General features: G+C 42.3%; 1 protein-coding gene across 1 annotated transcript in view; it reads left to right on the forward strand.

Annotated features, from left to right (window-relative positions):
- Window positions 1-5,342: 5,342 nt before the first annotated feature.
- The window catches only part of ZNF292 (zinc finger protein 292), a 53,428-nt gene continuing 46,307 nt past the window's right edge, over window positions 5,343-12,463 (forward strand). The window contains exon 1 of the mRNA XM_048296683.1: window positions 5,343-5,533. Coding sequence (XP_048152640.1) covers window positions 5,372-5,533 — 162 coding nt within the window. The 5' untranslated portion in view covers window positions 5,343-5,371. The remainder of the gene's footprint in view (window positions 5,534-12,463) is intronic.

Genomic DNA, 12,463 nt, shown 5'->3' on the forward strand with positions numbered 1-12,463 from the left:
TCCCCCCAGTCTATGCAAAGACAACCTACAGACCAGGCTCTGCTCAGTTGTTTCTTTTCTTGCTGTCAGACATATAGGTCATGTTGATTACTGAGCAATATATAGACCTACATCAGTGATTTTGAATGTAGGTGAATGTGGCCCCAGCCTTGACAGAAGCCATCAGTATAATTAAGGAAGATGTGACCACACAAGATTCATTTTCTTGCCTCTTTTGGAGTTTATGTTTTATTTGCAATTAATTTTCATTATCAGATCCCTTTGTGCAAATCTAGTATTTTACCCTTTTCATGAAGTTTCTTTTGTAACCTTGTGAAGGAACACTTACGTGCCTCAGAAACAGCACTATTTATTTTCTAACATGGTAGCTATATCTGTTTCAACATACCCAATAATCAGTTAACCCGTTTTTCTTCTCACACTACCATCCTTCAGCTTGAAAAGCTTTTGTCCTAACTAATGCTCACTTTTACTGTTTCCAGACTGAAATGATACTTCTTTTCACCTTTTGTTTTACTAAGCTAAATGAACCATTTTTATTCTCCTCTCACAAAATAGATTCTCCATATTACTGATCCTTCTTTGAGTCCTTCTCTGTACCTCCTGCAGTGCGATTTCATCTTTCCTGAATAATAGTGACCAGAATCGCATAAATTGTTTCAGATGAGATGAGACCAGTGTTTTTATCTGCAATATCTAATGGAAATAGCTGACCTGGCATGACACGTGATTTTAGTAACTTTTTTTGCAGCTGGAATATATTTATGAGTTGGCCATCCTCAACTAACACAATGAGCACTTCCTACCCACTGTTACTTCCAACTAATGAGGTTCTCCCCCAGCAGAAAGTACTGCTGTTAGTCTTCTTGCATGTTGTATTATTAAAATCAATCCAATCTGTTATTAAGGTTCTGAAGGTCGTCTAGTCTTGATCCTTCTTATATGGAAATTGTCTCACTATTTGTATCATCAGCACATTCCATTATTATAGCTCATTTTTTTCCCCTACATCATTAATGGAAATTTCTGGATGAATAAAGATCTTCTGACATTTCAGATGGGTATGTGATAGGTTTTTTGCTTTCATCTCAAATGTGGAAACATTCGTTTTCATATCTTCTTTCTCATTAGCCCCTGCTTTAACTTCCTTTGTAAAGGAAGCTGAGCTTCTCAAAATTCTCACTTTATTCTTACCCTTCTTAATATTTTTCAAGTAATCATTTTGTTCCATTCCTTTCAAGCTTTTGATTGTTCCCAATAACCCTTTTGAAGTGGCTATTTATCAAGCTGGGACTGACTGTCGCTCTTGTTTGATATTTGAATTACAGATATGTTTTTTCAGAGAGATTTGGCAGCTGCCAAACTTTTTCTACATGCAAGTCCTCAACCACCTAGATGCATTTGTCATCACCAGCTCATTCCCTTAATTTTTTGAAGTTTGACCTTTGAAATTAAGAACCTTAGTTATCAACCTACTTTTGTTCAAGTAGTATTCTTCCTACTTAATCTTCCAAAAACTATTTCTCCCCAGACTTGAAGCCAAACATCTCCATCACATCTTCATTCTCTCTAACAGAAGCTCTTTGACACATTTTCCCAACATGGACTCAAACCAGCTCTGCTTTATCTGTCCCGTCGCTGTTTGTTACTTTAATATCTATCACACTGCAAATTCTAATCCTCCATTAATCCCCTTTGCTTCCCAAACACCATGAGTGTTCTAGTATTTGTGTGATCCCATCCTAATTTTTATTCTGTCATATCTTCTGTTATCCCTAAGAGATCTAGTTTTCTTGCCAGGACTCCAATGAAATACAAATATCACAGCTGTTTCTTGCTAACATGACATTCTCCCAGGAAGAGTTAGTCCTCCTCCCAATTATCAGCTACATACAGTCTAAGCTACACTGTCATCACTATTCCAACTCTCTCTCTTTGCTGTCATCATCCTAACCTCTGATACTTTTCTTGCTATTTGCTCAACTTCCCTCTTCCAGTACCTAAAACCAAATAGTGGGTGACTAAATTAAATTTTTTCTATTTTCAAAGCTATTTCAAACAACTGATAGGTAAATAACCCACATACAGGGGAGTTTAGGTCACAAAGACTCCTTTCTCTCTTACGCATTTCTAACCAGGTCCTTCATCCCAAAACATACAGAGTATCTGATGTGCCTCCTCTAAATGACAGCTTTATTTGAGACATGAGAATTGAAGCATGGAGCTAGGAAAACACCACACTGTGGAAATAATGAATCAGTCAAGGAAGCAGCAAGAATAAGAGAACAGGGAAGAGGGTAATTGAACCCCAAAGAAATTCCTGATGGTGATGAATCCGTACTGCCACAAGCCCTTATCTTAAACCTTTATTTTGAGCACAACCAAGTAATAAGTCTTTCAGCTTCTCTTAACAAAAAATTCTGTCCTTGAACTGGTGTAAAAGTCAGGTCCTTTCCCTTCCAGTCTTCCATCTTTGTTCCTTGGACTGTTTTGATTGGGTTAATTCTTTTCACCCTTCATGGGATTTATTGTCCTTCCCCATACACACATCTTCCTCATCTGCTTCTTTCTTCTCTGTATTTTCCATTTTAACAGCAAGTGGGTTACTTGACTATATTTACACTGCAATGTAAGCCTCCTCTCTCTTATATTCACATACTTCCACTGCCACATAGTCTGCCCCACATCATGTCCATGAAGAAATCAGGTATCTGAACCTCTTCTGTGCACAATCTCGTTCTCCTGTCACCATCAAGCACCACCTCTTCTCTTCCATGAGCTCTATCTACCACAGTGTATCTTCTGTCAGGAGTCAGAAACAGGATGAATAATACAGCCTTGTAGTTACTCTTTATTCTTTTCCTCTCTCTCAGGCCATTGCCATGCTTGACTCAGTTGCTGTCATCATATTCTCACTGTTGTCAAATAAGAAAAATGTAACTCCTTAGTTATTCACCACTGTTTGTGGTCATTCCTTCTATGTAATAATTCCTTCCTTGGTCTCTTAGATATAAGCTTAGCAATTAACTGCCTGTGAGTCATGATAAAAGACAGGATTCCTCCCCTGCACAAGGCCCCTGGAGGCTTAAGTCCAAGTCCTCTTCAGGGTAGCACAACTGAAGGATGGGCTGCTTTCTGCTTGACCCTGAGGAGAACAAAACAAACAACACTTACTCTACCCTCTCCAACTGCTAACCTTTGGCATGAGCAAGAAACCCATATTCCCTTTCTCCTTCCTTCCTGGCCTGGGCTCAATTCAGAACACTCTCTGGTCAAGGCAGAAACAATACAGCAAGCTAAAACAAGGATGGACCATCAGTTGGGCTATTGTGGTTTACCCTTAAGTGAAAATAATTGGAAACAGCACAGTACAGGACAGAGTTAACCAGAGATAACCAGAGGAGAAGGTATTTTAGTTCCTGCAGATATATTAAGTGATTGAGAAAGAATAAATAGGTCTTCATGCCATTGTTTTTAGCATTTGCAAGACTGATTGGTACTGGTGTTATAGGCAGTTTGGTAGCGACGGATACACGCAAACAAAATAGATTTTCCTGGTACTACATTAAGCCTTAAATGGAAAAGCTGAAAGTTTTCTCTTTTTCTGCTTGCAACAGAATGGATTTCCCATGCAGTAAGAGTCAAGAAACTGAAAAGGTTTCTGGCTTACAAGTCGCAAATAAGATATCTACTTGGATGCTTGTATGGAAAACTAGAAACACACCACTTTGGGTTCACTGCTATGACCCAAATGTGGTCATTTTTGGACCAGATTCCCAGGCCTGCCTCCAAAATGTTGCATATTCAGTGCTATCACTGTGAACGTCTACACTTGCAGACTAACATTTCTGCAGTCTTGAAGGAACCCCTTTTCTTCTCAGCTCTGATTTAGCGTTCATTTCACCATATGCCTCAGTTTTCAGCTGTATGCAAGAAGTAGGTAGCATCATTTGCCCTTTGTGACCAAAAAAAAAAAAAGAGAACATGAACATCAAATCAATCCAATGGTCAAACAAGATAAGGTCAAGGGTATAGGATATTGAGTTAAACCTGGGTCAGAGCAACACTGAAAGGCATATTTAGGGGCCTGATGGTAGTCTTTTCCATCCAAAAGACTGTTACACTCATTTTAAGTTCATGCAAAGTACCAGTGTTCCTCGTTTTTCAGATTATGTGAAATGCCCAGTTTAAGACAGTGCTGGCTGTCTATGAGAAATGATTCAGTTCAGTTCAGGCAGGGCTCTCGCTGCTGTAACACATTTCCTCCTCACTTCCTCAATGAGCACTGGTAATGTGCAGAGTGTGAAGCCATCAACCCACATCAACCCATGCAGCCTAGAAGACTGCAAAACATGTATCCATGCCAGTTCAGTGTCCATCAGATCCATATTTTTCTTCTCATCAGAATCAATGCCTCAAGCCCATCTCCACTATTTCCAACACCTGTGACAGATGAAAGAGACTCCTTGGCTTTTTTAGTAGATGCAGGGAAGGACAGCGTCCATCACTGGAGCTTTGCACTGCTGTGAGAACATCACCATTGTGTGAGAGGGTGCTTGGCCCAGCAACAGGACTGCAAGGGCAACAAAGCCCTCCAGAACCTCCAGATCTCAACTGCTTCGTTTGAAGAGCCAAGCTGCACTTTCCATTTCCAATTATAATAAAAGCAGGACCATCTAGGTATGAAGAAGACAACTCAGTGGCATCCTTGAGGCTAACACACTTCCTGCAGAGGAAGAAAGGTGAGGTAATCAACACTTCACAAAACTCCAGTGGTGTCAGCCCTGGCTGGCCCAGCAGTGGTTCGTGCCACATGGTGCTCTCAGGTGGGAGGTGAGACTGGATGAGGCCCTTAGTGCCACGGTCTAGTTGATGTGGTGGTGTTCGGTCATAGGTTGGACTCGATGATCTGAAAGGTCTTTTCCAACCCAATTGACTCCGTGATTCTGAACTCGAGGGACAGCGGCAAAAACTGACCAGCCCAGCCCGTCCTCACTGCCCCCGAGGCCGCCGCCATTTGCGGCCGTTTTGCCGCCAAAACGCGTCGCCGCGCGGGCGGGGGAGGGCCCCGTCACGTGGCCGCGCGGGGGCGCGCCCCGGCGCGCGTGGCGTCGCGTCACGTGAGGCGTGGAGGCCCCGCCCCCTCCCCGGCCCCAGTCCTTTGCGCCGCGGGGGGACGGCGGGCGGTGCGCGCGCGCGCGCGCCGCGCGCTCCCGCGCGTCTCCATCTCCTCCGCACGTGACCCCCCGTCCCTGGAACGTGGCATTGTGTAATCACGTGACCCGGGAGCGGAGCGGGGGGAGCCGAGGGAGGCAGGGAGGGAGGAAAGGGGGGCGGGGGGGCTGCGTACGCGACGGAGCGGGGTGCGAAGATGGCGGACGAGGAGGCCGAGCGGGAGAGCGGCGGCCCGGGCGGCGACCTCCTGGAGCTGCGGCGCCTACGGGAGCGGCTGCTGGAGCTGGAGACGGGGCTGCGGGAGAGCCGCGAGCCGGCCGTGCAGGCGGCCACCGAGTACTGCAAGCAGCTCTGCCAGGTCAGGCCGCCTCTTCCCTTTTCCCTTCCCTTCCTCCCGTGCCCTGCCCCCGCCCGCTCCCTCCCCTCCCCCGCGGGGTGTGTGTGTGTGTGTGTGTGTGTGTGTGTGTGTGTGTGTGTGTGTGTGAGCTCGGCCGGGCCGGAGCGCGGGGGCCGGGCGGGACCAGCGCCGCCCCCGCCGCGGGGAACCCGCAGCCGGCGGCCCGATGCGGCGGCTGGCCCGGGAGGGGGGGAGCGGGGACTCGGTGCTCGGGACCGGGCTGGGCAATCGACGCCGCCGCCGCTCGCTGTGGGCTGAGGTGGAGCGGCCCCCGCGCCCGCTGCCGCTCCGGCCCGGCCCGTAATCCCCATCCCCCGCTTCGCCTCCCCCCGCCTCGGTTCTCGCGGTCTCCAGGCCCCTTTGTTGTGCTCTGCGGCTCGGCTTATCGAAGGGCCCTTTGTTCCTGGCGGTGGCGGACCGGGGGCCCCCCCGTCCCCATCCCTCTGACACCCCTCCTCCCCTGGGGGCGAAGGGAGGGAGGCGGTGGTCCGGGAGGTGGGGGCTCCGCTGCTCCGCCGAGGGGCCGGGCAGGAGCTGGAAGTCCGTCTCTGCTCCCTCGACGCGGGGCTCCTGCTCTATGCCCCCTTCCTCCCCCCGCTCCCTTCCCTATCTCGTACCCTGGAGGGATAGCGGAGTTTCTGCCATCCTGGGAAGGAGAAGGTGGTGAAGGTGGTGGTGGACTATACAAAGTCGCCGCTGGTGGTGGCAGGTCTGTAGGTCAGTGGTGCTGCTCCCCGTTTTCTCGCCCTGTCAAGGGAGTGCAATCCCACCTCGGGAGTGGGCTCCCGAGCCGGCACTGTTTGAAGCACCATTGTGTGTAATTACTGTGCCGTCGGGAAAAGGCCTGCTTCCCGGAGCTTGGGCTGGCCCTAACGCGGGGTTTGTTTGCAGGTGTTTCTTCTGAGCTGGTGACCCTGCTGAGTATCCCTTCCTAAACAAACTTTATGGTGCTAGCTCCACAGACTGCTAAAAAAGCAGATTGCTCCATTTTAGTCATGTCCGTGTCTATACATGGCCCTGATTTCTCTTGGGTATCCTTTCTTGGATGGCATTAGTTGTGTCCCAATGTATAAAACAAATTCTCAAATATTCTAGGCCACAGAAACCACTACTTCTGTAGCTTTATTGTGTTTAATAGTCTGTCTGATAAAAGTGATAGTGTTTGTTTACACATTACTGTCACCCATTCATGGACCATCAGGCAAGTTGTTAAAAGGTGCATTGGATAAGAGTGAATTCACATGGTTGGTTTGAAATGTGTTTTATTTATGATTTTGTATCTGGTTTCTTAAAGAGTTGATTCTTGGTAGCCACTGTAGCATGCTAATTTCACATCTGTCCCTTCTGGATGAAACTGGGCTCTACTTTCTATTAACCAGGAAGATTTGCTACTAAGTATTTTAAGTGTGTTTTTATTTTATTTTGTATATACAGGATTCATATGTCAAGTTCTTTTTTCTCTGGTCCAAATTGATCATAATGTTCCTGGTTAGAATGTCCATGTAGATGTACAGAAAGATTGGTTTATGTTGGTTCAGATCAGTGTGTTCTCGGTCTATTTTGCCTTTGTGCCTGCTTTCCTAACTTCATACTCTGAGAGGTGTAAATCTGCCTTTCCTGGCTCCGGCTCGACTTGTGAATGAGCTGTTCATTGAACTGAAGTAGTGTTGGGTAGGTGGGAATGAAGGCACCATCCTTGACATGTACAGAGTAGATTACTGATGTCTAAAGCAGATTTATCACTGAAATTATGGTTGCGTGTTCTTAGTGAGTGGCTTCAAGAGTAGATTGATTGATTTAAAGTTTAACAAGTATGAATATTCTTCTTATTACTTTAATGACTGTTACAAAAGTCTGTTGTAAGGCCCAAGTGTACTAGTTTTCTTAACCATGCACCCTTTAAAAACAAGCCTCACTGAACAAATCAGTTGTGTGGAAACTGACTTAGAAACCGTGCTGGTTTGAAATGAGTTACTGTTCCTTTCATACCAAGATTTATAGTACAGCCGTATCTGTTTTTGCAGGCTGAAGGCTGATGTGTAAAACTGAGAGTTGAGACATGCCATTCAATGTTGAAAGATCCTGCTTTTCAAATTTTGGACAGGGGTCTAAACAGATGCTTAATGTATTAAAAAGTGTTGTTAGGCAAGTATTTTTGTACTGGTTCAGCAGGTATTCTTTAAAATCTGTTCACCTGTGCTTCCAGAATACTTATCCAGCCTCTTCTACAGTTTTAATCCTTCATTTGGGCTAACACGAAACAGTATTAATGATTCAGAGAGTAGACTGAGCTAGTTAGTTTAGACTGCATGACACAGGTTGTAGAAAAACCATGTAATATAAAAGCCATCTCAGAAATCTCTTTTAAATAACAGTAAATCTCTTTTAAATAACAGTTTAAAGGTATTGGCCATGATTTCTAGAATAAAGTCCTTGAAAATATATGCATGAAAAAATGATTGGTCAAATACACAAAACTCAGAGTTGTTATTATTATTATATTATATATACAAATTGAATATATGTCACTTATTTATATCTTGGGTCTAGAAGCTCAGTTATGAAGAAATATTTTAGTATTTCTCTCAGTATGATTTTGCCTGCTTTTTTTTTTTCTTCATGCTTAGTTTCTAGGCATGTAATAACTGCACAGATCTTGGAAGGTCTGGTGTCCTTGTTTTGTTTTGCCAAGTAGTCACTCTGAAGCCCAGCAACCACCTAGGTTGTGGCCATAAGTAAACTTTTATCTTTTTTAATGAAGTGGGTAACAGTGTTCAAGAAATAAGCTAAAGAATGTGCAGTAAACCATGGAAAGATCCTTAGGTTCAAAGGCAAATAAAGGATTTAAGTATTCTGTGCTTATTAAATGAAGTGGGAGCTGTACAGCCAAGTCCTTTATCTGGTTTTGAAATACCTCAGTTTGAAATATGTTATTGTTTATAATCCAACAGTGTAGAACAACTATTAAAAACACAGAAAAACAAGATTGACAGAGAATGTTATAGAACTGTTTTCTTCCCTTGTAAGAATAAAGCTTACTTTGATCTATTTTATATGTGGCATTTCATTAGCTATAAATACGTTTGTGTGTTGCTGCTGATTGCTCTGTGAAATGGTGCAATTATTCTTAAATTTTAAGGGGATTATAGACTGGACCTTAATCCTGTACCAGATCTGTGTGATTGTAGTTCAGTTCTCCATTGTCAGCATGCAATAGAGAGCATTTTTTTTATTGTTAACAAGTGGAATTCCCATCCAAATGGATATATGTAAAGTGATATTTTAATTGTGATTTGTGCTCTTCCATTGCAATTTGATAATGAGCAAATCCTTGACAAATGGTTGTGTTTTCACAAACTATATGTGTGCAGGCTGTGGCAGACAAAGCAAGTTATCTTCAGCTTGTAGTGACTAAAAATTGCAAGTGTAAATATTGCAAGAATTCAGAATGGTCCAAAGAAGATTGCTGTTGTTGTCACCATGTGGTGGCTGATTAGACTACTTTCCAACTTGGCTCTTAAAGGTGACGAGTTGTTTATATTCATTTGTAGAAGACCAAAATGTATGTTTGGGTTTTTTTGCTTGAAGGCTAGGTGAATGTGCTGCTGGTGGTTATATCAGAGCTCCTCACTATGGGCTGTGTACCCTTCCAGTTGTCATTACCCAGTATACCCCTTTTTTTTTTTTTCCTACACCAGATTGCAGGCTTGTAACAAATTTTCTTTTGTCACTTGCTAGTTGTGAAATCTTTGTGGTGCTTCTACCTCTTCTGACTGTTTTTCTGTAGTTGACGTGTTTTATCTTTTAGTCTTCCCTCCTTTGTTATTTTGACACTTCATCTCTTTCCTGAATCTGCTTCTAAGGGTTGGGTTTTTTTCTCTTCTGCTGTAGTTTGTGGTACAAATTCTCCAAAACTGTGAGGTGGTTAGGTTTGTTCTACTAATGTACAAGTTGTCAACATAAAGTGGCCTATATTATAAGCATAAGATACTATGTGGATTGTTGTGTAGCCTTTCCTCAATAACTTTGCCTGCGCTTTTTGTTCATTTCTTGGTTGTCTTGTCATGCCTGCCTGTTAGGAGAACGATTGTGTTAAAATGTGTTAAAAGTGCGCTTGGCTGTTAGTAGACACATTAATATCCTTCTAATGTAGGCAGTTTACCCAGCAGTAACCTAGAATCTGCTTAATACTAGCAGAAAAGGTATAATGATGATAGAAAAATTTGGTGGGGGGGGTGGGTAATGAAAATTTTTGGGCATTTCAAAAGAAACCCCAAAATTTCTTTCAAAGAAACCTTGTTTTTAACTGCTCTGGTTGCATAGTTTGTTCCTACTGTTTTAAGCTGGTTTTTGCTGTGTGTTGAGGTTCTAGTGAAGTATTAGGACTTTAAGGTCCTACCCTATTTTTTTGGGGTGTGCTGTCATGCTAGAGTAGATCTTGATAATATTGGGGGATACATAATCTAAGAGGTCCCTCGTAAAAGCAGGCCTGCATATCTCTACATAAAAACCTCTATTATTATTATTATTATTATTACATATTTGTAAGCACTGTATAGTACAAGTTTTCGCTAGTTACTTGTTTCTATTGGAGGTTAGTCTTATGTTTTCTCTTATAAATTCCCATATTAATCTTACTATAATTGGCATTCAGTTTTTATATCTTACAGACTTGACAACTTTCTGGTGCTGTCATCCTCTTCAGCTGTCATTGCCTTCTTCACTTTTAGTCTCAACTTCCTCTTCAGACCCAAGATTACAGAAATGATCTTCAGTTCGATCCATAAAATTTGAAATAAAGCCTTTCTTAAACCTTTTACTTATATTTTCTGGATTTATCCAAACACAGAGTCTGTCTTAATCTAATGACAAGGAAGTGTTTCAGTAGGCTGCTTTAATTTTCCTGCAGGAGTTAGAGTATGATCCCTTGCCAGGAGTAATTCTGTTTATAAAGACCTCAATAACCTTTGAAGGATGTTTTTTTGCTATTTTGTTGAACACCTGCAGTTGTGATGTGACCATAAGATTAGCGTTCACTGATGATGAGAAACACCACCAGGGAAACATCAGGTGTCCTTTTAATACAAGTAGAAGATGTTTCCTCTTTTTCTTAATATCACATCTGATTTCTTACTCCAGACAACTTTCATCAAACTCCTTGCTGAGTGTACAGGTAGATGTCCACCTTAGATTTTGTTTGGCTCAACAGCGATGTTACATAATATAGGCACAAACTGGTGGAATGTAACTGTTGGTAAGGTGGATACTTTTTGAGCTTTCAGTTCAATTATTCCCTGTCTAACAAAGACTTTGTCTCTTCTTTTGAGTATGCGTGAATTCCATGGCTTCTACTTCTTTAAGTAAAAGGTGTTTTCTCTTGAGTCCAGTGAGTGATTTTTACACTGAGGTAACACTTAAAAGTTTCTGTTAGCTGTTTCTGTCTTTACACATTTGCCTCTACCATTCTGTGTTGCTTCTGGTCTCACAGTTCCTACTTCTTTCGAAATACATTACCATGAGTGCAAGATTCCCATCATAACTTCTAATACTTCTAATTTTGCTTTCATATCGGTGACCTCCAGATGTTCTGCTGTTCAGGGAGATGTACAGCTGCCAGAAATCGCAAGGAATCTGCTAAAATAGCGTACACCTCACAGATTCCCAAGTGCATGGCATGAAGAGAAACACCTGTCACCACTGTGTCAAGTCATGCAGACTTTCAGCTGCCTCAGGCATTTTTGTGCTACTTCATCACTGTAAGACCTGCCATGTCAAACGTTATCCCTTTGACTGGGGAGGGGGATAGAAGTGAAACCCCCTGTTTCGTTTTGGGTTTTTTTTAGCTAAACTATATGGAGTTAGGGAAATTGTCTTGCTTTCAAATGAAACAGTGGATGTGTACATATCCGGATAAAATGTGTATGAAAAACATTTCAAAGAAAACACCATCCCTGTTTTGGGTAAATCTAATCAATGAGCATAAATGTTCTAATCCTTGTCCTCAATAATAGCATCAAGCCCAGCATTATGCTAGATTGGAGCCGGTCTTTGTTAGAACTTCTGAGATCTGTACTATAGGGTTTTATTAATAAATTTCCTGTATTGAAATAAGCCAGGTAGACCAGGGTTCCAGACCAACACTGATTATTGGTAAGCCATAGCTACGAATGTTTGTTTAATCTGTCCTTAAAAATACCCATTAAAAAAGATGCAAAAGAAGTCCCTGCATAATACATTTCAGTTCCATGTTCTTTGCCTTCAATAACTTCTTCCCCCCACCCTTGCAGTATAACTTAATATCTTGTTGGATCTTAAGACTACTGTGATTTATTATATCCCATGTAGATATGAAAAGTAGCATATTCCCTTTCTGTTGGAAGCACCTCTTATATTTTCAGTGCTATTTTCAGTTCTTTTCTGCTTTTTCCTTTTGAGAACAGTTTTTGCACTTCTTGATGTTAAATTTTTCTTATTTTGCCCTTTCCTTTTGCTTTGTTGCTATATCCTTGGAATGTATGGGATTTTTGAAGTCCTTATCTGCCGGGCAGGTAGCAATCTACTAAGAATTTGGTAAGGAGGTGACAGTCTATCTAAGTATTAAGTTAAAACATTTCTCTTTTCAAGTACAAATATTCAAGAGAAGAGTGATAGTTTTCTGAAGCATAAGAAATTAAGGTAGTTAAGAAGATAAAAATGTAGATGGAGGGATAAAAATTAACAAAACTTCAGCATGTTGACAAAACCTCATCTTTCCATGTGAGTTCAGCAAATAGATACTTAGTTTCATAGTTACCCTGATGCACGTTTTGCTGAGTTAAAGTTACTTGACGCTTTTACCGAACTTAGGGAGAAAAGCCCTTCTACCAGCAAACCACCATTTCTCTAAGAAAC

The sequence above is a fragment of the Corvus hawaiiensis genome, chromosome 3 (assembly GCF_020740725.1).
Source record: "Corvus hawaiiensis isolate bCorHaw1 chromosome 3, bCorHaw1.pri.cur, whole genome shotgun sequence".
In the NCBI taxonomy this organism is placed as follows: Eukaryota; Metazoa; Chordata; class Aves; order Passeriformes; family Corvidae; genus Corvus; species Corvus hawaiiensis.